Source organism: Marmota marmota, unplaced genomic scaffold (assembly GCF_001458135.2).
Source record: "Marmota marmota marmota unplaced genomic scaffold, marMar, whole genome shotgun sequence".
Lineage (NCBI taxonomy): Eukaryota > Metazoa > Chordata > Mammalia > Rodentia > Sciuridae > Marmota > Marmota marmota.
Genome location: NW_026000108.1, coordinates 30,439,479 through 30,465,209, shown reverse-complemented (window position 1 = coordinate 30,465,209; position 25,731 = coordinate 30,439,479). Strand labels below are relative to the sequence as shown.

The window sequence follows — 25,731 nt, the reverse complement described above, 5'->3', positions numbered from 1 at the left end:
CTTTTTAACTGACAATGTGATCTTGGGCAGATGGATGTTATTTTTCACTTTCTTTGACCCAGTTTGCTTATCTATAACATGTGGAGACTGATCCCCATGTGTGCAGAAGAGTAGCCACGTGTTCATGCTGGAGACTTTATCCTTAGACTAGACCTGCTTGAATGGTTGGCCCTTGACTTGTATCTGGGAAATTGGATTTAGTGAGAGATCCCACCATTTCCAGAACTGATGAGTGGCTCCGTGTGCCTAAAAATCTTTGTACAAACAATGTGGTTTATGTGGATATTTGCTTCTTAGGAGGCTGGAAATTTTGGTACATGCCAGGCAGGGGTTACCTGTATACATAGTATATAAAACACTGGCTGGCAGCTGAGTCTGTGAGTATAGATCTCAAACTGCACTAGGGTGGACGGGTGGATAGTGAGCTCTTCACACAGTACTTACGTGATGGAAATTTGCTAATGTTGTTGGCCACCCGAATGAGCATGCGTGCCCCTTTCATGTGATCTCCATTTTTAACATGAATCTGAAATAAATGATACATTTTATTTTTACAGGCAGTCCCAAATCATGCTTTGTTCCCCTAAACAACAACAACATTATTATTATTATTATTATTATTATTATTATTATTATTGGTACTGGGGATTAAACTCAGGAGCCTCATCCCACTGAGCCACATCCCCAGCCCTGTTTATATTTTATTTAGAGACAGGGTCTTGCTGAGTTGCTTAGGGCCTCGCTAAGTTGCTGAGATTGGCTTTGAATTCACAATCCTCCTGCTTCGGCCTCCCGAGCCACTGGGATTACAGGAATGTGATGCGCCACCTCACCTGGCCCAAATAACTTCTTAATTGTGGGCCAAGATAGGGCCATCACGAGGTCCTTGCAGCCTTTCCTGGATGATACCACTGGCAATTTCTTCCTTACTGCCTCTCCTTCAAACGGCTGCTGCCTACCACGGTGGCCTTAGGTCTCACCTCTTCTATGCTCTGCATTTTACTCTGCCCTAGACCCTTGACATGAGTTCACATCCCTGGTCCATCTCTTACTGGACATTATTAATACCAACTTTGCCAAGTTGGTGTGAGGGGAAGGAAGGGAGGGAAGGAAGAAGGAATCTGTTAAAGGTAGAGGGTGTTGCTCATGGCGGGGGAAAGGGCAATGGCAGATGGAAGGTCTGAGGTGGAGGGGTGTGGGTAAGTTGAGGTAAAGCTGCAGAATTGGCAAAAGCCTGGCCAAAAAGCCATTGCAGTCACCCAGTGTGAGGTGAGGGGGCCCTTAGAGGTGGGAGAGTGGGGATGGAGAGAAGTATAGTAGTCCCCTTCATCCACGGCTTTGCTTTCTGCAGTCTTAGTTACTTGTAATCTACCTTGGTCCAAAAATATGCACATTTGTCTACTCTTGAGTGACCACATTCACATAGTTAGAATATATTGCTATAAATGTTCTATTTTATTAGCTATTGTTGATCTCTTATCTGAAGCAAGGGAAGCCCTTCCTGCTTATTCTCCACCACCTTCCACTGACTCTGGGCCTCAACACTGCCCAGCCGAGCCACCGACACCTGAATGTCCTAGGCTGTCATTAAGCCACGCTCCCTATCCCAGCTCTGAGGAGAAAGCTGCACCAAAGCCAAGTCCACATTTCTCTTTAAATGTGTGTGGATGAATCTTTCTTCAGTCCTTTGTGTCAAAGATACTTGTGACATTTGTGCATCAATGTATTCTTCCTTGAGGGGGTTTGATAGTTTGCTTTAGATACTACAAGCAGTCAAAGACCTAGAAAGCCTTGGAAATGCTTGGTGAGAGATTAGAGCTGAGGGGAAGAGTCACAAGGGTGCTCTCCAGCGAGAAGGGAGGAGAATGTCTGGATGGAATGGAAGGGATGGGTCAGCCCTGGGGGCCAGAGAAGAAAAGGACTCAAGCAGCATTCCATGGCATATGGTGGTGGACAGCCTGGAGGAGGAATCCCTCTCTATTTTTTGCACCTCAGCTCCAACTGTTTCTAGCCTCCCTCAACACCTAAGGTTCCATTTTGCTTATCTGTGCTCCCAGGACACTGGCGTCACCTCTCACGTTGGCAGCTGAGGAAAACCTCCCTGTTTGCAGCCACTTTCTCTAGGAAAGAAGGATCCTGCTGCTCTGAAGGGAAGTGGACTCCCCGGGGGCTGCGTGTTGGAGTTCTAAATGCCTTTTCCTATCAATCAGCGCTGAGGACCCAGCTGTCTAATATAGTAGCCATTAGTCACATGTGGCATTTAAACTTTAAAATCACATGAAGCTAAAAATTGAGTTTTAGCAGTTACACAAGCTCCACAGACAGGCTGTCAGCTTTTGTACTGGACAGCACAGGTATGGAACATTCTATCACCACAGGAAATTCTACTGGACAGTGCTGACATAGTAATCAGGGTTTAAATCGGTTTAAATTCAAGGTTACATGAGGTCCTGTGGACTGGCCAGAGAACCAATTTATTACTAATATGCAAGGTACTTTGACCTAAGTGAAAATTTGGGAAAATACAAGTTAGATTCTGTCTGTACCTTTACAGAGATATGAGTGTACATATGGACATACCCATGCAAACATACAACAGTGATTTATATTATATGAATAAGTACTTGAGATTTGCATGATCTATTTTGTTTCTATTGAAAACTGCTGATTAAAACCAATGTACAACTGGAAATAAATATGATCTAACTTGGTAAAACATTTGAAAATGTATGTACATGCATTTGAAGAAGCACAGAGGATATGTACAACATAATGTTAACACTTATATCTGAGTGACAGACTTCAAGCCTGAATGATTGTTTTCACCAAACTTTCTATATTCTCAAAAATTTTTAATGCATATTATTTTTCTATGTAGCTGAAAATGAAACAATATTAAAAGCAGTGAAATTTTGTAAACTCTACTAATTTAGAATTAATAAACTAACAATTACTGGATAAATAAAAATGTTTTAAGTAAATTTGTTTTGTGGGCACACAAATATACCTATATGCTTCCAAATAAATACAATATAGAAAGACGCACACAGCAAAGCCTGCTCCTTTCTTCCCTCCCGTCTGCTGGGGCTTGGGTCCTCTCACGCCCTGCCACTTTAGCAAGCCAGTTCTACCAGTCTCTTCAGTATGTCTCTCATTATTCTGCAGTGAACAGCTAGGCATTCTTTCATTTCACACATAAGGCAGTGTATTGTAGCATTATTCTGGGTCATTCCAAGGGCCTCACCTTCACCAGTATATAACTGTGCAGGATCATGAGGTTGGTGGCCATCTCAGAGGGAATTTTGATCTTCTGGGATTTAAGTTCTGCGTACATGCTGAAGAGAACATCATGTGCATTCCGATAGTTTCCTTGAAAAAAGGCAGTAAAATGACATTACTGTAAAGGATGTCATCTGAGGACTTTTGTGGGCCCTCATTTTATAAGTGAAACTGCTAATCTTGTTTTTAGTAATATTTTAACCTTTTCTTCTACACAGTAACCTAGTAGTGTTTCCTGTTCCATGTTACTAACATCCAGCCAGTCCCTCAGGAGAAGATGTCCTCCCAGATGATTCACTCTTCCTCAGGGCAACCACCTGACCCCAAAGTCTGCTGGGTTATTGAGTTCTGAGGCCTTCAGATTCCGTCCGGCTCCCTTCCTCGTGCCTGCCCTGAGTGCCTCTCATTTTCTTTCGGGCAGTAGTGTGCTAACCAGTGTTTCTCCTGAGCTTCATTCAGATGTCAGTGTCTTTCCAAAACTTCATGCCTACCCAGAAGCCTAACACCTCCAGGTCACACCCTTGCAAAAACCCTCCAATGTAAATTCCTGAGCAGAGGACCTGAGCCCGGCAGATCTGCCCCCCACGCCCAGGGTCATTGCCTTCTCCTGCTGCTGCCCACCTGGGGATGTGATAGCCTGGCTGCCCCTCTCCCAGCACATCCCCTTACTCCTCATCTCTCTCCTTTCCAACTCAGCTGGAGCCCTTGTTGCCACCCTCATTACCATCCTCCAACTGTCACCACCCTAGCCTTTGGGATGCCCTGGACCGCCTCTCCTAGTGTCTTTTTTATGATATTTCTCTTTTCTAGTCTAGCACTTGTCAGCCTGAATAACAACTCAGAATTCACTTTTTTTCTCCCATTGAATTGTGAACCCTCGAGGGCAGAACTGTGGCCCAGTTCTGTATCCCGAGCTCCTAGCACACATCTGACAGGTGTGAAGTTAATATAAGGTGAATAAAGTACTCTGTTAGTTTATTGCATATTTCCTAGAATTGTGTTCCATATATATATATATATATATCTAATATTTAAGATATATATATATCTAATATCTAAGAGAACTGGCTTGCAAAAACTAGTGAAGAATTGTGACTTATTCAATAACTATTTACAAAGCATATAAGGGAACCATAGAACATTCTGGAGTTTCCATAAGTAGTCCTGTAGATCACAAAGAACCAGGTGCATAGTAATACAGTATGATTATCTTCTACCATCTGATATCTCTTACATGGTTAAGGTCAAACACATGGAACTGAAAGGAAATGCCATTGTAGGAGGGGGCTGTGGGCTGGGAAGGTCAGAGGAGTCGTCCAGAGTCAGGAACTGTAAGATTGCAAAGGACGGCTGAACGAGTACCCCACAGGAGAAGGGTCAGTCCAGTTACTCTATGTCCCTCTGTGACAGCTATTATTTCATTTCTCTGAAACTTAGAAATGGCTACTTCCTACTTTCTTTCTTTTCTTTTTGGTGCCAGGGAATGAACTCAGGGCACTCAACCTCTGAGCCACATCCCCAGCCCTATTATGTATTTTATTTAGAGACAGGGTCTCACTGAGTTACTTAGCACCTTGCTAAATTGCTGAGGTTGGCTTTGAACTTGCAATTCTCTTGCGTCAGCCTCCTGAGCTGCTGGGATTACAGGCATGCACCACCGTGCCTGGCTATTTCCTTATTCTTTCGGATTCAAAGCAAGTCTAAATTAGAATCTGCCTACTTTTTTTTTTTTCTGTCAGAAAAGGGCTTGGGGCTTGATTCTACCATCTATTTGGGTAGAAAAAGAACTGTTAGGGACTGGGGCTGGAGAGGCAGCTCAGTGCTAGAGTACTGGCCTAATATGTGTGAGGCCTGGGTTCAAATCCCAGCACTATAAAAAGCCCAAACCAAAACAAACAAAATGTACATGTGAGGCACTTACCAGCAGACTGCTCTTCTCTGGCAATTATTATGGCAGTCCGGGCAGCCTCTCGGTACTGTTTTAGAGCCATGTACAAGCGGAACAGGTATTTGGCGTCCTATCATACAAACCGTTAGAGAAACATCACTTTCTTCATTAGCTAAGGGGAAAAACACCTATGATTCTACACTTACAATCACATTCATCTGCCAGTAACTGAGAATTGATGCTGTTTTTAAAAACCCAATAAAGGAAAAAATAAAAAATAATTAGAAAAAAAAACGCAATAAAGGAATTTGTTCAGAGGTTCATATGTACCCAGTAGCCCTTTAAGTACTTAAGAAATATTAACTCTGTTAAGTCCTTTGGCCTACCCTAGGAGAAATGGTTATTATTCTAATTTCATAGATGAGAAATTGATACAATAGGAGACAGCCAGAGCCAGGGTTTGGACCATCATGGTCTGGATTCCAAGTCTCTGTTCCCAACCCTGCTTCACAGAGGATCTTTCATATATTTGGAGGGAAATGCATTCTTACACAATATACCAGTTTTCCAAGATTGAAAAAAAATTTAAAACTCATATAAATTCTCTGTTTTATAAAAATTTTCTTTAGCCTTTGATCACTTTATTCCTATCCTAGTTTGAGACTTTTTCTTTTCTTCTTCTTCTTTTTTTTTTTTTTTTTTGGTACCAGGGATTGAACCCAGGGGTGCTTAACCACTGAGCCATATCCCCAGCCTGCTTAGTTTTTATTTTAAGTCAGGATATCACTAAGTTGCTTTGGGCCTCCCTATGTTGCTGAGGCTGGCTTTGAACTCATGATCCTCCTGCCTCAGCCTCACAGGCTGCTGGGATTACAGGCCTGTGCTTGAGAGCCTTTCATCATGTATTTGATGCTGCTTTCCAGGTTATTGGAATAAGTGGACATAGTGGGAGGTGGTTTGGATCAGACCAAGGACCTGTGTCCTTTGGCAAGTCAATTTAGCTTCTCTGGGTCTCAGTGGCTTAATCTGTAAAATAAAGGAAATGGACTCAGGCATCTACTTGCTCTCCAGCTGTGAGATGTACAGCCCTCTTTAAATCAGTGACTTGAGTGGTCAAGCAGCATTCCTTGACCATAAAAGCAAGAGGGAGAACGGGTTCCTGGCATTCTGAAAGGCTAGCAAGTCTGTTCTCACCAGGACAGGGAGAAGACCAGTTTCTGCAGGAACTCTCAGGGAGTATTTTGAAAAGATAATCTTTGCAATTAATTTCTACTTTAAAGTGAGTTGTTTTAATGCTTAATATGATTTTTGTTAATGTCCATAATTTAAAAAATTTGAACAAAGCACACTGATTTTTAGGGACCAGTGAAACAGCGATTGTTTTCATAATTCCCAGCTAAACTAAACTAAAACAAAAGTCAAGGTGCTGGGGACTGTTTTCTGGAGGGATGCAGCTATTTCCCAGGTGGACTGCTAACTTGAAAGAGTAAATATACATGCTGGGCGCGGTGGCTCACGCCTGTAATCCCAGCGGCTCGGGAGGCTGAAGCAGGAGGATTGCAAGTTCAAAGCCAGCCTCAGTAATGGCGAAGCACTAAGCAACTCAGTGAAACCCTGTCTCTAAATAAATATAAAATAGATCTGGGGATGTGGCTCAGTGGCTGAGTGCCCCTGGGTTCAATCCCTAATACCCACCCACCCACCCACCAAAAAAGAGTGAACATCCGTAACATCCTTCAACACTTGGGTCTGTCTAGATGAGCTGCAGCTAATTTCAGAGACAAATTTTCAAGCCCGTGTTCCAAAGCCTTGATAGCTGATAGGTGAAAGCTGGGCCGAATGAAGACATGAGCACCCACAGAGCAGAGCCTCCCCTACCTTGGGCAGGCCGTCACTCTCCCCCATCAGGTGGTCGATCAGCTGACTGGTCAGCAGTTCATCTTTGGCTTGGCCAACCTGTTTTGTAAAGGAAAAAACCCCCAGCAAATCAGCACCTTAAACCTAGCAGGAGGGGAGAAAGACAATCATTTGCTGTGGATGTGAAATAAAAGAATACATGGAAGTATCTATAGTAAAGTGCTGGAAACATAGACTCAGAGTCTTTAGTTGCCAATAAAAATCCATTCTTAGAAACTGTAACTTTACTCAGCTGATGTTTCTTTGTACAGAGAATATGCTTCTTAGGTTTCAATAAAAAAAAATCTTAAGATCAGTGTAGCAACATCTGGCAAAAAGCATCGCATCTTGAGCACAAGACCTGGGCCTTTCACGGGTGCATCTCCCTAATCAAAACAATCTGAAATCTAAAACTTTTTGAGGGCCAACATGATGCCCAAAAGAGTTTTGGATTTTGGAGCATTTCAGATTTTAGTATGCTAATTAATCTATGCCGGCATTCCAAAATCCAAAAGACTGAAATCTAAAACACTTCTAGTTCTAAGCATTTTGGATAAGGGATATTCAGCTTGCACAACATCACCCTACTGAGTGCCTGGCCCTTGCAGCGGCTCCCTGAGGACACCCCTGCAGGCGGGGCTCAGTGTCAAGGAGCAGCCACAGAGCCCAGAGGGGTAGGCAGCTGGGAAACTTGGATGAGGTTCTGGTGGGGACCTTGGCTTACAGATCTCTTAGAAATCATCTCCACAAAGTTGAGAGTGAAACCACTGAAGTGGGGGGTATCGATCAGGAAAACAGTGTGCCATACTGGAAGGTATGATGATATATAATGGAGGGAGATCTCTTTTCCTTGTGTACATAAATGGAGGAAAGCCCACGTGAGGCTACAGTGCGAAGGAGGCCATCCACGAGTCAAGAAGAGAGCCCTCACACAGGAATGGGAAGCTAGCCCCTTGATCTTGGGCTTCCCAGGCTCTAGAACTGTGGGGAATGGATTTGTTGTTTAAGCACTCAGGCTACGGCAACCCAACTGGACTTAAGACATGAGCCTACTGATAACGATGAAATAGAAAGTACACGTACCATCTAAGAAGTCATTTTTCAAAATATGTCAGATCTATGTCTGATCAAGTATCTAAATTTAACTACTACTTAGTAGGAAATACAGGGAAATTATGCCACAAAGATGTATCAGTTAAATCTAAATGTCAGAAATTCCTCAGGAAAAATGACCCATTTTCTTAACAACTGAATGGCAGGGGCCAGGAGGTGGGGTTAGGAGATAGAGCCAAAGAGCAGAGTGGGGAGGGAGATTAAAAGAGGCACAGGGTACATCTACCAAACGTAACACAAGGACTTTGTTGGAGACAGATGTGAACTAACCTGCTGTAAAAAAGCATTTATGTGAGAGTTGGGAAATTTGACCCCTAACTGGGCATTTGACATTATCAAGAAATCATTGTTGGAGCAATTGGGATCCTGATATAGTGCTGGTGAGAACATGAAGTGGTGCAGCTGCTTTGGGAAACAGCTGTGCAGTTCATCAAAAATGTTAAACAGTTTGCATGTGGCCAAGCAATTCCACTCCTATGTAATATATCCAAAAGAAAACACGTTCACACAAAAAATTGCACACAAGTGTTGACATCAGTATTATCCATAAAAGCTCAAAAGTGGAAGCAATCCAAATGTCCAACTGATAAACATATAAACAAAATGTGATACAGTCATACCATGGAATTTCATTAAGCCATAAGAAGGTATGGAGTCCTGATACATACGACAACCTGGATGAGTGTTAGACATTAAGCTAAATGGAAGACTACACCAAGGACCATATGTTGCATGCATGATTCCATTTGTAGGAAATGTCTAGAATAGGCAAATCCATAGAAATTTAAAATGGATTATAACATAGACTACATATAATAAGTAAGATAGTGTGGTAGTGGTGAAAAGATAACTAAAATAACAGAAGAAACTTATGAATCAAAAATCAAAAATAAAATCAATTATACATATTGGTCATTTCATCTATGACAAACACTCCATGGTAATTCAGTGGAGAAAGAATGACATTTTGATAAGTGGCACTAGGTCAACTGGATAACCATATGCAAAAGAAAGATTTTTGACCCCATCTCATGCCATACCCAAAAATGAATTCGGTAGGCACAGACCTAAATGAGAAAGCTAAAATGATCAGACTTGTACATAAAAGCACAGGGGAGATACCTTCATGACCATAGAATGGACAAAATTTCTTAAATAAACAAGCATTAACTACAAAAGATTCCCAATTGGACTTTATCAAGACATAAGAATTTTTGTTCATCAAGACACCATTAGAAAGTAAAGATAAGCCACATCTTGAATGATTTATATTGTGTGTGTGTGTGTGTGTGTGTGTGTAGTGAAAAGACTGATATGCAGGATATGTAATAAAATCCTACAAATCAGTAAGGATGAGTAGATACAATTCAAAATTGGAAAAAAGAATACTTCACAAGAGAGGATATTCAAATGGTCAATAAATATGAAAAGGTGTTCTATATCATAAGTCATTAGAAAAATGAATGAAAGCCATAATGAGATATCACTACACATCTATCCGAAGAGCTAAACTGAAATAGACCAATAAGTGTTGGTAAAGGAGTGACTAAAACATCTCACTAGAATGTAAATTGGTATGACCACCTTGAAAAAAAACTGCTTGGCAGTATCCACTATTGCTAAAAACATGTATACCCTATAACTGATAGTTTTCCTGGAGGCATACCTAATAAAACTGAGTGTTATGTCCACCAAAAGGTATGAACTGCTTAAGGCAGCAGCTTTATTTATAATAAGCCCAAGCTAGAGATAACCCAAATGCCCACTAACAGTGTAAGGGATAAATAAATTGTGACATAGTTATATAGTAGACTACTACACAGCAGTGAATAAGAATGGCCCATTGCTACCTGCAACAGGAGACACATTCCCCTACATAACACTGATTCAAAGAAACTCAACACAAAAGGATACACATGCCTGTCTCCATTTGTATGAAGTTCATCACAGGTAAAACTATAAGGACAGGAGTCAGGATTGTTGCCCTGGGTGAGGGTGCTGACTGGGAGGTGACATGAGGGTGCCTTTTGTAGTAGAACTGAAGATCTGTGAGGGTCACCCAGGTTGACATGTAGGAAAATATTGATCAAGTTGTACACACAGGCTCTGTGAACGTCACTGTTATGCAAACTGCAACTAAAGAAAACCCACAGGGTCTTTCTTTTTGTGATGCTGGGGAGCAAACTCAGGGCCTCAGACCCACTAGGCAAGCACTCTACCACTGAGCTACCTGACCAGCCCAGGTTCTTATCTTTTAGACAAAGATTTTTATCCAGAATGGAAGTGATGTGATGACGGTGATCTACTTTAAAATAATCCAAGGAAAGAAGGTGGAGCATGAATAAAATAGTACTGTCCATGTGTGGGCAGCTGTCGGGTGTGGGAGTTTGTTACACTGTTTGGTCTCCTTCTGCATATATTTGGAAATTTCTTCAAAGAGTTTTTAAAAACACTGGCATTCTTGAAGGTTTCATTGTAGAGTTTACTTACAGTTTCTATTGCCATTTCTATTGCCATATTATCTTCTGAGCTAGGGCATTTCAGGAAATGTTTCAGTGCCTAAAATGGGAAACGTACAACAATTAAATGTTTTTAGACTGAGCTCACAATAGGAAAACAACATTTCCACATACAAATTAATTAGTTTGTGAAAAAAATCTTCATCTCACCAGGGGCCTGCACAGTGCTGGATCTTAAATATAAACTTCAAAGATTGGGTGGAATTTAAAAGAAATGGAAGGATCCAGTTAACCCTCTGAAGAATCTTATTCTGACTTTTGATGAAATGCAAATGCAAACTATGCCCTCTTGTAGGAGGAAGATCTAGTGACTTTCATTCATTCTTTCAACAAATATTTATTGATCACTTGTAACTGTATGTGGGGCTGTGGGAGATCGGTGTATAGCAGGAATGCTCTGGTGTGTGCGGCCCCGCTTCTTATGTTAGGCACCATCTAACTGGGGAGAGATCTGTGTAATGTGATAATAAAAGGAACCAATTATTTTAAGTCCCAATTGCCCAATTCCAGAACATCAGACCCATAAAGAAATTAAAAAGCTTAAAAGACAGGTGTGGCCAGTTGGTATTTTAAGTGCTCTGAGAAGCTAAGATGGTTTTGCGTGGGGACAGTCCAAAGGTGGCAGAGGTGGGAGAGGCCTGCAGGATGGATGGGTGTGTGGTTGTTGGTGAAGGGACAGAGAGGAGCCAGAGGGAGAAGGGGGTTGGTAAAGGGCTGGTTGTGAGAACCTAGTGTGGTGCTTCCATGAAACAGCTGGAGCCAGACTGGGAGGCTCAGGCTGGCTGGTCAAATTCTGGAAATTCCTTTTGAGTGCCAGCTGAGGAGGTGGGCCTTTTTCTAAGAGGTAGAAACAGTAAACTGTAGCCTGTAGGCGAAATTCACACACGTGTTTTCTCTGGCCTGTGAGGTATTCTGCAAATATCTGGACCCAGATTTTAAGACTGGCAGACCCAGACTTCTGTTTCTCTTGAAGCATCATATGATCTGGTATACTGCTGGACTCAGACTCCTGAATGGCCCTGATGTGCTGGAGGTGGGCAGCGGCTGTCCCCTTCAGACAAGCTACGTGCCAGCCAGCCTTGACAGTCAACACTCAGCTTCACCCCCGAGCTGAACTCATGGTGTCTCTTGTTTGGACAGTTTCCCAGCCTGAGGCAAAGCAAGGTTTGGGGAGTAATGAAATGAAGGATGAGTTTCAGGCAGAGAAACTAAAAATAGGGAAAGTAGGAAACTATCAGAATAATCAGAAGAAAGATCATCTGGGCTCTGGGTTGATGGCAGTTAGAATGAAAGGGATAGATGTGAGAGATTTTAGGAAGAGGGTGACAGTTTGTGGAGAGAGATGATTTCAAGGTTGAGTGGTGCAGCTCAGTGGGTGGTAGAGCATGTGCTCAGTGTGCACAAGGCCCTGGGTACAAACCCCTGGGCCAAGGACAACCAAAAAGGTGGACAGATCCCAAATCTGGGTGTTTGGAAGCATATTAGCATTTTAAAACATCTCCCATAATCATTCCTGTGGAGTCCAGGAATGTGTTCTTGGCAAATACTAACTCGGGAATACTGGCCACATAGCAAGAAGAATTTTCCAGCCTGAAAATGTCTCTTTTCTCCTTCAAAGTACAAGGCGATGCTTTGGTAGTCTTCGTTAGTCGTGTCTTCGGAACCTACAACATAAGTTGGTTGAGTAAAATACGTGAGCAGAACTTGTTTACCTTTTATTGCTATGAAAAAAAAAAATTCTAAGAAGTGGTCTAAAAACTGGAGACTAAACCCCTTAGTGTCTGTTTTCATCAGAAGACATTCATCATCATCACCCTGGATATTAACTCTGCTCCATCTTTCTTTCACTCTAAACAGGACTTGGGAGAGAAAATGATGAATCCAGGTTATGATTCATTATTAGCCTTTGAGCTTTTTGTCATTCTTTGAGTCTTGAAATCTCAATTCCTAAAACAACAGGAACCACGATGACTATGACCACAATCTGCCTAGAGTTTCAGAGGCCGAGTCAACCCAACACAGACGTGACCCACCTCCCTTTCCCAGCACGGACTGGTTTGAACAACAGTCTGTGTGTGCCAGACAGCAGGGAAAGAGGGTATCCAAAATGGCCAATGAGGGTAGTTACCATTATTACTGTTCTTCTCTTACTGTTTTCTTTTGGTTTAGGGCTTTTAAATTTATTAAGCACAGAGGAAGAAGGGCTCCACAGCTCCACAGGTTCCAACTCATTACATACACTTACCCATGGCAGCTCAGTGGGTAACAAGAGCCCTACAAGTCCAGCCCAAGGTAGATACAGAGTTTCCAAGAGAAAGGTTGGACACTGAACCCTATGGGAGGATCCTCTCTCTCTCTCTCTCTCTCTCCGTCTCTATCTATCTACATCTCTATCTCTCTATCTATGAAAACTTAGATGATTTAGTGCAATGGTCACTTACAATGTTAGGACAAACATGCGTCAAGTGAAACACTGGCAGGTCTAAAGTTGCTTTTATCTCTACTTCTTTGTTCTCTTTAGCTTTTTATTTCCACCAATTATCTTAATGACTTCCCAACAAATGTTCTCTTAAAGATGGAGACAGAAAATTTCTCATGAGTTTTAACAATTTAGGGTCATTTTGTGAATTTTAAAAAAGAAAAAAACACAAAAAGACAAACATTTTCTGATTCCATTTTCATGAGGTACCACGAATAGTCAAATTCACAAAGTAGAAAGTGGTTACCAGGAGGGGAATGTGGGGGGGGAGTACAATGGGTACAGAGTTTTAGAATTCGATGATGAAGTAGCTCCATAAATGGGTGGTAGTGACAGTTGCACTACAATGTGAATTACTTAATGCTGGAAATCGAACCCAGGGCCTCACACCTGCAAGTGTGAAGGAAGACAGTGACAGTGACAGGGTGTGGAGAGAAACGATTTCAAGATTTCAAGGTTGAGCACTGTGGTGCAGCTCAGTGGGTGGTAAAGCATGTGCTCAGTGCTCACAAGGCAAGTGCCACTGAGCCACATCCCCAGCCCCAGAACCGAGCTTTTTAAATGGAAATTTTAGGTAAGGTCTATTTTACCACAATGAAAAAAGGCTAAAGAAAGACAACACAAATAAATTATATGGTTCATGATATAAAGGTCTAAAAATTATTTCAGTAATTTCTAAGAACAGTGGCAAGCATGCCAAAAAATATTACTTTTCATCAAAATAATCATATACACTCATATATCTTTCTTTCTTTCTTTTAAAGACAGGATTTCACTAAGTTGTTGAGGCTGGCCTTAAACTTGCAGTCCTCCTGCTTTAGTCTCCTGAGTAGTTGGGACTACAGGCCTTCAGTGCCTAGCTTTAGTAATCATATATTCTTTTTTCTTTTCTTTTCTTTTTTTTTTTTTTTTACCATTGAGCCACATCCCCAGCCTTTTTTCATCTTTTGAGACAGGGTCGCACTCAGTTGCTTAGGGCCTCGCTAAGTTGCTGAGGTTGGATTTGAACTTGAAATCCTCCTATCTTAGCCTCCTGAGCCTCTGGGATTATAGGAGTAGACCACCACACCTTGCAATAATCACATAGTCTTATAACTCAATCTCACCTTGAAGTTGTAGGAATCTTGAAATCTAGCAATAACATTCACGTGTGTGTCTACGTGGTACACATTTACGACAGTGTGGTTAGGCCTACACCATTCTGATAATTAGATGGTAAGAGTCAAAGTGTTTCTATGATAAAAGCTTTTAGAGAACATAGAGAAACAATGATATTTACCAATAATGTCTGCATAAATTTCCATTTTGTTGTGTTGCTGGGCCAGGGTGAAAGCTTCATTGTTACATTTGGACATGACAAGAAACTGGATGGCAGACCCATAGTCACCCAGCTGTAGAAAAAACCTAGAATAAAGTACTTCAATTAGCTTGACCCTCATATAAAATAAGTCTGTGCTTTACAAAATAAAATCGTTTTTAATCAGGAGAAATCACTTAAAAATAAAACTTTATTACATAAACTGTAGTCCTCATTATATGCTTATGATACTAGACAATCAAATGCTCATGCTGACCATTCACAAACAACCTTTGGATTTAAATACCTAGAGCTGATTTAAAAAATCAAAAAGAATAAATATTCTTTTCAAATTTAAGTATTTGACGAGTGGAGGCAGGGTCCTTCTTTTACAGTTAGTTTTTGGAAGTCCAAAAGTGTGAATGTGCTATGTTACCTGGCTACCATCTTGGCCCCGTCCAGAGACTGGGTCTCTCTGACGATGCTGACGGCCTTCTCCGGGTTGTTGAGGTGATCCAGATAGATGCGGATCACACTGTTCCACTGCTTGGCGTTCTCATAAGCCAGGACAGCTTCTTTGTATCTGTAAGAAATACTTGGTTGAGATAAACTTTCCCAACACTGTCAGTTTAGGAGGGAAATAACAATAAGTGTTTGGGTCACTTTCCTACTGTGTTGCAATCATTGCTTGTTTTCCTTAAACATCCTTTTATTTCATCAGAAAAAACAGCAGGAACTCTCCCACTAAAATATGTTCTTTGTAAGGGTTTGATAAACAGTAAAAGGCCAATATTGAATTGTATTTTCTCACTTGAATCAAAGTTAGATAATTTCTTTATATGTTACTGTTTTTTTCCTTTTTGAGTGAGAATATTATAATAGCAATATAGGATTTTTTTTTATAAAACATAGATAACATAATAATTTTTCACAATTATATATGCCTAACAATGATATAAAGTCTTTGTGTGTTGACCTCTAGATGGCGCTCAGGACTTCTTTTCGGCTTGAACTAATTCTCCAACTCTTTCCATCTCAACAAGACTATTAGTGTATCTCTCCATTTCCTAAGTTACTTTTCAAAAAGTGAAGGGTATCACTAACACTTAAAAGTCTCTTAGTTTAAACTTCCAAAGTGAAATCTACACTTCCATCAGTCATGTAAAGTAAGTGCATTTTCACAGTATGGTTATTAGTTTAAAATACATTTTCCAAATACGGTGGCATAGTTTTATTACTGTTCATGGGGTGAAACTTTTTCATGTTTACACACATGCGATTTCATAACTGTATTTCCTCCGAGACTTGCCTTCTTGTCTTGAGCCTCTTTTCCAATATTAGTGTTTTTGAGTTTCTTGTACTATTTTAAGCTGGAGAAGATCTTGGCGCATTTAATATTCATTATTCATTTCTAGCTTTTCATACTGTTTTATGGTTTAAACAGCACAGCCAGTCTTGTGTGTGGAATTCATGGTTCTTTACTTTTCTTTCCTTCTATATCTCTAAGTTATCCTCCTTAATAAAATGATGATCACTCAATTCCATTTTCATGCCTCATTAGGCCAAATTTCCACTTCCTCCATTTACCTTCAAATACAAAGATATCCCAGTCTATATCTGAATACATAAAAAAAGGCATGAGGTATGAGATGTAGAAAGATGTTGAAGACTGTCGTTTCAGACCAGCAAAGGTTATATATAAAGGATGTTTTCTATCTTTCTCTGCTTTGTCTTTCTTAGAGCGTTGTAAATGTTAATGATGAATTTATCAAACTTCTTTAAGTTTGTATAAATTTAAGAAATCGTACAAACCTTCCGTCTGCTTCTTTAGCTTTGGCATACTGTAAGTGGATCTTAGGAGAAGAAACATGAGGCAGAAGCTCGCCAACCTTTGCCCTAGAGAAGTAGACACAAGGAATGATGTCAGCACTGTGCTCCCTCAAGTAGCAGCATACAAACAAATGCTAGATTTTAGGATTCAAAAAACAATTATCTGCTGGGCACAATGGCATATGCCTGTAATACCAGTGATTTGGGAGGCTGTGCAGGAGGCTGTGGCCTCGCAAAGTTTGAGGCCAGTCTGGGCTAACAAAAATGGCTGGGGATATAGTGCAGTGGAAGAGCACCCCTGCCCCTGGGCTCAATTCTTGTGCCAAAAACAAAAACGAAAAAACAGTTATGATCTTTCAAAAATCTTGGCTGCAAAAGGAAAAAGTAAACTTAATTGCTTTGCCTCCTGATAGTCCCTATGTGGGAAGATAAAGGTTAGTTAATTAACTCTCTTGGATTTTGTTTGTTTTTTTTCCTTGTAATTTATCTGATTAGGGACATTCTCATACATAATCAGCAAAATGTGCTGTTCTTTGGGCAAAGGCTATTCATGTAAACTTAAATATAAGTAGTAAAAACAAGATGGCAGGTGCAGTTGGGGTATGAACAGAATGTCAGGTAGGAAGACTGACAAGGAGACAAGTGGGAAAACCCCAACACATTAATTTCCAAACCTGCCTGGAAACGAACCATCACCAGCTCTTACCAGTTCTTACAGCGGATGTAAACAGAGGCTGCTTTGTCATAGTACTGGCCTTTTTCATACAGTTGAGCTGCTTCTGAAAATTGCTAAAATAATACAGGATCATTAAGGTACTAAATTTGTTACGTGTAAGAACCACGTGAACATTTGTGCAGAGAAAGGACTACCTTCATATTTTCCAATATGGCTCCACAGTCTCTTTTAAGAACCCTGCTGGGGTGCTTGAGGGCTTGGTTGACCCCTCTGCGTATGTCTCCCATTCTTATGGACATCTGGGCCACTCCAGCCAGGCACACTTCATCGTGCTCCTGAAATGATGGAGCAAAGACTAACGAGTCAGATCCTATTTCATCTGAAGCAGATGTACAGTAGAACATTCTGTGAGGATGGGAATCTGTGTCTGCCCTGTCCAACATGGTAGCCAATAGTTACAAGTGCCTACTGGGCATTTGAAATATGGCGAGTGTGAAAGAGGAACTGAATTTTCAATTTGTAGATTAGATAATTAATTCGAACAGTTACATGTAGCTAGTGGTTAATGTATTTGATAGAGCACATAAAGAATAAAGTAAAGCAGAGGTAGCCCAAAAAAATATAAAAAACCCAAGAGATAAATTAGTAAAGGATATGGTCAAGTAATTAATAAAAAATATAACTGGCCAATAAATAAATAAAAACATGCTCAACTTCACTCAAATACACAAAAAATAAAATTATATATATATATGTGCTTATCAAATTGACTAAATGGTTCACTGATGTTGAGAATATGTTCATACATGAACAATATATGCATGAATTACTATAATTTCTTTTTGAGAGCAATTTAGCAATATCAAAAATTAAAAGCACATTTTATAGCCTAGAAATTTCACTTGTAAGAATATATCCTTTAGAAATACCATTTTTGGTAGCTAAAAAAATATGTACAGGGTGGGACAGTCATTGTAGTGTTTGCAGTATTTTTGAAAATAGGGAAAGAAAACCCTATTTAACATGGAGTAGATGAAATATTATGGTATATTCAAGAAATGGAACATAAACTCTCTCAAAGGATAAACAGATTCATATATATTGACTTGGAAAGATCGGGAGCAAGCAAAATGCTACGTTACAGAGTGGACAACAGCTACCCTTTGCTGTTGAGGGAGTGATTTTATGTTTAGCAGAAACCCTGTATGACATACATATTTGTGAGCTCCATAAGATTCAGGGTGTCAACATATGGAATCATTACAGGGTGTAGACGAAGGAGTGAATATTGGACTCTCACTTCTCACATTAACATCCTTGGGTGATTTTTAAAAATTGAGTATGATGAACTTGCATTCCTTTTGTAATAACTTAGATATAAATAGAAAAAAAAAAAAGATTCAATCTTTATAAGACCAACTAAATTAAAAAACACTAATTTTATTCCAAAATTGAGCTTCTTGAGTTGGTATCTACTCTGTGCAAAGCATTTTGCCTTTTCAGAGACTTTCCACGTCAATACATATGAATCTGTTTTAGTCCTCTAATGTTACATTGTTAGGATGTACTCTAATTTTTTCATTCATTTTCTTATTGAATTATATTGGCCTATAAATGGGAAAGTTATATGCCACTTTTTAACTTCCAGTCTTAATTAGAAGCTTATATTTAGGCTGTAGTAGAAAACATTTCTTTTTAGATGGGTAAAAATATTGCCATCTTTAGTTTTTAAGAGTTTAAAAAGTGTTTAAAATAATTTAACTATGTTTTTGCAAATGTGCTAATGAACAGAAAAACAGGTCACCTACTAGATATTGAATAAGTACAATGCAAATAAGAGCAGGATAAAGATCTTTATTTGAGATTACCTTATTTTCACCTGTTATTCCTTTTTCATAATGAGCCAAAGCATTTACATAATCACCCCTGAAAGAAAAATCAGAGTGAATTCAATTCATATTTATGTATCTTATTTATATGTATAAAACTTAAAAGATAATCTCTGAGTTGCTTAAGTTCATGAAAGATGTGATAAACAACATAGATGCAAGCATTCTTTCAGAGCGCAGCCCATCATTATTTTGTCACTTTAAAAATATTAAAATGGATCACGCTGCACTGTAAGGGACTTGCTAGGCATTTGTGGGAGGTACAGCAAATTTTATGAGCTACCTTTGGTTAATTATTTCCTTTAGGGCATGAAATGACAAATCATGTGACCGTAAAAACTAATGCTTTCTTCCAAAGACCCAATATTCATAAGAAGAATATGTATTGAGAGAATCTGGGTTACCATCAGTTTATTAAAGATAGACATGGAAGAACACCCTAGGTATTACAATATTGAGGGCGCTGGTTCTTACTTTAATAAAATGTATCATTCTTGATATAATTGTGTTAATCAGTTTTCCTTCATTATGACAAAATAGCTGAGAATAAGAAACCTGAGGAAAAGTTGATTTTGGCTCACAGTTCAGAGCAGTTCATGGTCCCTTGGACCCTTTACTTCGGGCCTGTGGTGAGGCAGAGTGTCATGGCAGGGGTGTGCAGCGGAGCTAAGCCTCTCACCTCACGGCAGCCAGGAAGCAAGTGAGGAGGACCTTGGGGCCCCAATATCCCCTTCGAGGGCACACTCCAGTGCCCTCTCACTAGGCCTCACCTCCTAAGAGTTCCACCACCTCTCAACAGCACTACAGGCTGGTGACCAAGCCTTTACCACATGGCCTTTGGGGGACGTTTACGATCCTAACCATATCAATAATTAATATAGGCTCTGTTCCCATGACGAATACTAACATAGATCTGCATATCTAGAAGACAAATTTATTATATCAATTAATTTTCATTATTTAGGACGATGATTTGCTTAAGACCTTTTTGCTGAGACCCGTCTTCCTCTGAGAAACCATCTCTTTTTGTATAATCGTCTCTGAAAATGGCATCGTTTGGGATCTATCTTAGCGCCACTTTATCAGATTAGGCAAGTTATTCAACCTGTCTAGGCCTCACTCAGTTTCCTCAACTACTGATACACAAGGGATGATTGAGAACTTTCTATTGGTCAGCCCAGGGCTTTGCAATATTCCTGAATAGAAATTTCTAATTTGGGTCCAACTATATCAACCCACCTAGGGACAAGAGAAATGACAGTTCCTTTTCGGGGAGCCTGCTCAATTAGTAGATGCTAAATTGAGATTCTGGAACTCTGATTTATGTTATATTAGTTACCTTGCTTTATTATTTTATTCTCACATGGATCTAGCTCATTAGTCTAATCTCACACTGGAGAGCTAAATCTCTTCCAGACTGAATAAATTTGGCCTTGCTCTGACCTAATCAATGTCTTGGATATAATAATGAAATAGACTGGGAACTGAGCACAGGCCTTGGGCTGTAGGCCTCAAAATCAGTAGTTGATACCTCATGATAGGACACACTTAGGAAAGTCATGATTTTATTTTATTTTATTTTTTTGGTACTGGGGATTGAACACATGGTTATTTAACCACTGAGTCACATCCTCAGCCTTTTTTAATGCTTTATTTTGAGACAGGATCTTTCTAAGTCCTTAGAGCCTTGCTAGATTGCTGAGGCTAGCCTTAAACTTGCTATCCTCCTGCCTCAGCCTCTCAAGTTGCTGGGATTCTAGGCATGCACCTTCATGCCACGGGGCAAGTCACTATTAACACAAGAGAAACTATTCTGATGGTTGGGGGCTGGAATGTATGAGACCAGGGTCAAAAGGTCTGCATATAAATTAGCAGTGAAGCCTTTGAGAATGGTAGATCCAGGGTCAACTGTCAAGCAGAAAGGATTAAAGCAACTGCCACGACCACCACTCAAAACAAGGAAGCTTAGGCTTTCAATTGACCTTAGCTCGTTTGAGTTTGCTCCAAGAGCATCAATTTCCTGAGGCTTCTGGAAACTTTCTGTTTGTTTTCTGTCAGGAAATGGTGGATCTTTTTTTTCTCTTCGGTGCAGAAGTTTTATACTCTAAGATACACTCTTAGGATGGAGATGGAGGGCCAAGGCATTTAGGGCCTTGTCTCTGATTCTAAGATTCTAATACAATTTGGTATATGGATTTTTGGGGGGCAGGGTGGTGCTGGGGATTGAACCCAGGGCCTTATACTTGATAATGCACAGACTCTATCACTGAGCTACACCCCCAACCCCTGGAATAACTTAAGGACAGAAATGAGGCAAATTTAAATCAAGACTGACTCCGAAGAAATAACGCCTCCAAAAAGCTTTTTATTGGAGAAAAGAAAATTTAAAATTAGTTATCCTGAACAAAAATGAATACTTTTTGATAAAATAATTTCTACAACCAAAATTTGGAGGTCAATAGTCTCACAATCCAAAATCTGTATGAAAATAAAAGTGTAACTACATAACATTTTTGTAATAGTCAAATGTTAAAACATATTTTCTTTCTTTGTCAAAGACCAGGATTTTTCTACATTCTAATATTTTTGAAATTTGAATGTATTTTATAATATATGTCAGGAGAAATTACCCAGTTGTGATACTGTCATTGCACATACACATGCATGTGTGAACTGTGTGAACTTATATTTGCAAATACGTTATTCATTTATAGTCTTTGTAGCTATTTGTGTTGGTAGAAATAACCACAACTGAATGTTAACTTAAAACTAGATGCTGAGTGCCTCTACATTTACAGTTTTATACAGCACTGAAATAAAAATGTAGTGTCTATTGATTAAGACTATGACAACTGGGCATGGTAGTACATACCTATCATCCCAACAACTCGGGAGGCTGAGGCAGGAGTTTCCTAAATTTGAGAACAGCTTCAGCAATTTAGCAAGACCATGTCTCAGAACAAAAAGGACTGGGGATGTAGCTCAATGGTAAAGCACCCCTGGGTTCAATCCCCAGTACCAAACAAACAAACAAAATTTAGGGCAAATAAGATGGGCTAACAATTAAGAGAATAAGAAAATTCTAAATTTCCCAGCACAGATTATGGAATTTCCAAAGGTAGGAGAGATTTGCAAAGCCTACTGATGTACCAAAAAGGTTTACTACTCAAGCACTGAGCATCACTCTGTGAAAAGCTTTTCTCTTGACTTTCAATACTATTTTTCATCCATATGCAATTCAATTTTAAAAAGAAAAATCTATAATTTTAAGCTAATAGAGATGCAGACTGCTGTGGCACATGTTCATATATATTGAAACTTAATTGCCAATGTGATGGTATTGGGAGGTGATAAAGTCATCAGGACAAAGGTAGAAGGGAGAACTCTCTTTGATCTTGGACTTCCTGGCCTCCAGAACTGTGAGAAATAAATTTCCGTTCTTCATAAGTTACCCAGTCTCAGGTATCCTGTTATAGCTACACAAATGGACTAAGACATAGACTAAAATTCAGCATTTTTCATTCTGCCTTGAAATTACATTGCAAATCCTCAAAGTGTTAAAGGAGGTCAGGCTCCTGCACACAGGTTATGAAACAGTGTATCACTCTCCATGCTGAAAAGGCTTAGACCCAAACTTAGATTTTGATGCTGAAAATCAAAGTGGATAAATGTATGGATAGGATATCATTAGTCAGCTAAAACTTTTTTTTTTTTTTTTTTTTGGTACCAGGGATTGAACCTTCAGTGTGTAATCTAAGCAACATCCCCAGCCCTGGTTTTTTTTTTTTTTTTTTTTTTTTTTTTTTTTAATCTTGGGACAGGGTCTCACTAAGTTTCTAGGGCCTTGCTAAATTGCTGAGGCTGTTTTTGAACTTGCGATCCTCCTGCTTCATCCACTGGAGCCACTAGGATTACAAGTGTGTGCCACCATGCACAGCTAAATGTTTTTTGAATATATGGTAAGCATCATTTTTTTCTCTCTAAAAAGCAATTATTAAGTCAAGGGAGAACCTTATAATTAAAGGCAGTTTAAAATGAAAATATGTAGAGGCTGGGGCTGTAGCTGATAAGTGCTTGCTTTGCATGTGTGAGGCATTGGGTTCGATCTTCAACACCACATAAAAATAAAATAAAGATGTTGTGCCCACCGAAAACTAAAAAATAAATATTAAAAAAATTCTCTCTCTTAAATAAAAATAAAAAATTAAAAAATAAATAAAGATATGTGTGTCCATCTACAACTAAAAAATATTTAAAAAATGAAAATATGTAGCAATTAGCTACCTATGAAAACATAATGATGGCTAGGTGCAGTGGCACATGCCTATAATCCCAATGGCTTGGGAAGTTGAGGCAGGAAGATTGCAAGTTCGAAGCCAGCTTTAGCAATTTAGTGAGATCCTAAGCAAATTAGTAAGACCTTGTCTCAAAAAAAAAGAAAGGGCTGGGGATGTGGCTCAATGGTTAAGTATCCCTGGTGCCCTCACCCCCATAAAAAAAATGTAACAAGGAGGACTTACGTGAATTCAAGCTGAATAGCATATTCTTTTGATATAAATGGTATTTGCTCTGGGGCCAAACGTTTTGCCAGTTGGAGAGCACTGTCCCAATGCTGTAAATCCCTTCTCATCTGTTAGGAAGAGACCTTGATTTCAAAAGAGCAAACTATTTTGCAAAGTTATAATATAGTGCCAGTTTTAATAAAAGTAATTTCAAAAAAAAGTTTTTTTTTTTGTTTTTTTTTTAACAGTGAAACTTGGCATTTACAAGGATAACTAGTATTTTCTGCAGTCTCAATGGTGGTAACAGAGCCCTAAATTTAGCTATTACAGTGGTTTGTGGCCCTCCCCATACTCAATCCTACCTAAAAAAACCTTATTCCTTAGTATTTGGTTTTTCTCAGTAGGGGTAAATTAAAATTAATATTATATATATATAATTATAATGCACTAGTTGAAAAATGATAATAGAAGGGAGATCAGTAGAGTACATGGATTGGGGAGGGAGGAGGGGATAGAAATGGAAGGTACTGAGGAATGAGATTGATCAAATTATGCTATACATGTGTTTGAGTATGGCATAATGAATCCCACTATTATGTATGATCATAATGTACCAATAAAAATTAATGCAGTCAATTAAATTTAATTTTTCATCTTTGAGGGGCAATGACAAAAAAGTTGGGAAACACTTTACTATAGGAATTAATGTTATTTTATTAGATAATTTCAAGCTACATGGCAACAGAAATAACAGAAAACGTAAGTAAAATGTAAACTTTCTTCCTTCCTGGTTCCTTTTATCTTTTACCAGTGTCTGTGGTTCCTGTGGTCAGTTACACAATTCCAAATACAAACTTATCATTACAGAATCTTTTAAAAAAGTTTGTTCCTCGCCCTATGTACACTTTATGAAGAATTAAGAATAGCTAACATTTTTCAAGTGTTATTCTTTGCCAGACACTGGTCTAGGGCATTAGCTTATTTTACTTTTCACTTCTACCCTTTCACAATCAACTTGTCATTTTAGAGATCCAGACTCTGAGTCAAAGAGAGACTAGTTTTGACACAGGCTACATGGCCAGTTCGTGACAGAGCCAGTAATAGGGCTCTGCCCCTGCCCTCTCCACTGGCTAACTTACCACTCAGAATGAAGTTAACGAATAACAGACTGCAATTACCCCTCATTCTGAAGCCATCCCTCAAATCCTTTACAAAGCTAGGGGCACAGGTGTCCACAGGTAAATGCAGAAAAGCCAAGATGACAGCACTGCCTTTACTCACTGTAGTCACATTCTTACTTAAGTCAGTACCCATCCAAGCTTTGAAAATTTCTCAGGGTGTCCCCAGTTATCTCAAATAATAGGGTAATATAACCTTAGTGTTTTTTTTTTTCTTAAAATGAATGAATTTAGTTTACTTATAATGAAAACAAAAATGAAAATTTGCTGTAAAAATAAAAATGAAACATCAATGTAAAGTGCAAATAAAAATTTAGGGCTCAGGATGTGGCTCAGTGGTAGAGTGCCTGCCAAGCATGTAGGAAGCCCTAGGATGGATCCCAGCATTGCATAAAAGAAAATGAAAATTTGCTGTAGAACAATATGAAAAAGAAAAGCTGTGAAATTAGTAACAAATATATTTTCAAAACTACCCCTTTTATATAGTTGTAGAAATGCTGCTTTGGGCTGGAAGAACATTAATAATTACAATAACTACTATTTTGTGTCTACTGATCCGTCACTGTGCTAAAAGATCTAATTCCCTTTGAAGATATTTTACAAGTATCCTGCGGGCTGGATATAGTTATCCTTACTCTAAAGAAGAGGGACCTGGGGCTGAAAAGGTTGAATAATTCATCCAAGGTCATACAGAGCTGGGATTTGAGCCCAGAAGTGTTCTTCTCTCGAGTCTGTGCTCTTGATCACTTTTCTATATTGTTATGTCTTCTTCCACTCTGCCCTTGAACTTGGTCCTTCATTCTATTCCAATTCCTCTCCTACAACTCTTGATACATAGGAGAATTTCATAAACAGATAAAAGATAGATGTGCCTTAGTTCTCCCAGGCAGAAAATAGAGAAAATAATAGTACCATCTTATAGGATTTTTGTGAGAGTTAAATGAGCTAATAAATGTCAAGTGCTTAGAAAACTGCCTGGCACCTGTGAGCATTCAAGAAATGGCAGCTATTTTTCTTTGCAAATATTTTTGTAAGTTATACAATCTGTTTTCTTGGGGCACATTTAGACTTTAAATTATTTAGTAATGTTATAATACCATGCCTTTTATGCTGCTCCCAAATGAAGAATGAAAATATTTTCAAGCTAATGGTACTTTGGGATTTTTTTTTTTTTTTTTTTTTTTT

At 39.2% G+C, this 25,731-nt stretch overlaps 2 protein-coding genes across 5 annotated transcripts in view; one reads left to right on the top strand and one right to left on the bottom strand.

The window, feature by feature from the left end:
* Wdr19 (WD repeat domain 19) overlaps window positions 1–25,731 on the bottom strand; it is a 73,509-nt gene that overhangs the window by 10,894 nt on the left and 36,884 nt on the right. For all 3 annotated transcript variants that reach the window (XM_015482040.2, XM_048784347.1, XM_048784348.1), the window contains 13 exons: window positions 23,387–23,496; window positions 18,846–18,903; window positions 17,172–17,312; window positions 17,008–17,090; window positions 16,284–16,367; window positions 14,908–15,054; window positions 14,454–14,578; window positions 12,247–12,359; window positions 10,667–10,735; window positions 7,046–7,123; window positions 5,201–5,297; window positions 3,245–3,369; window positions 445–526 (listed from right to left, as the gene is read on the bottom strand). In XM_015482040.2, the coding sequence (XP_015337526.1) occupies window positions 445–526; window positions 3,245–3,369; window positions 5,201–5,297; window positions 7,046–7,123; window positions 10,667–10,735; window positions 12,247–12,359; window positions 14,454–14,578; window positions 14,908–15,054; window positions 16,284–16,367; window positions 17,008–17,090; window positions 17,172–17,312; window positions 18,846–18,903; window positions 23,387–23,496 (1,312 nt within the window). The remainder of the gene's footprint in view (window positions 1–444; window positions 527–3,244; window positions 3,370–5,200; window positions 5,298–7,045; window positions 7,124–10,666; window positions 10,736–12,246; window positions 12,360–14,453; window positions 14,579–14,907; window positions 15,055–16,283; window positions 16,368–17,007; window positions 17,091–17,171; window positions 17,313–18,845; window positions 18,904–23,386; window positions 23,497–25,731) is intronic.
* Rfc1 (replication factor C subunit 1) overlaps window positions 1–25,731 on the top strand; it is a 111,063-nt gene that overhangs the window by 84,481 nt on the left and 851 nt on the right. The window contains exon 26 of one of the 2 annotated variants that reach the window (XR_007341061.1): window positions 2,058–3,043. The exons of the other annotated variant lie outside the window; for it this stretch is intronic. The gene's annotated coding sequence lies outside the window, so the exon portion shown is untranslated. Of the gene's footprint in view, window positions 1–2,057; window positions 3,044–25,731 lie in introns of those variants that run through there. 2 annotated transcript variants of the gene reach the window in all.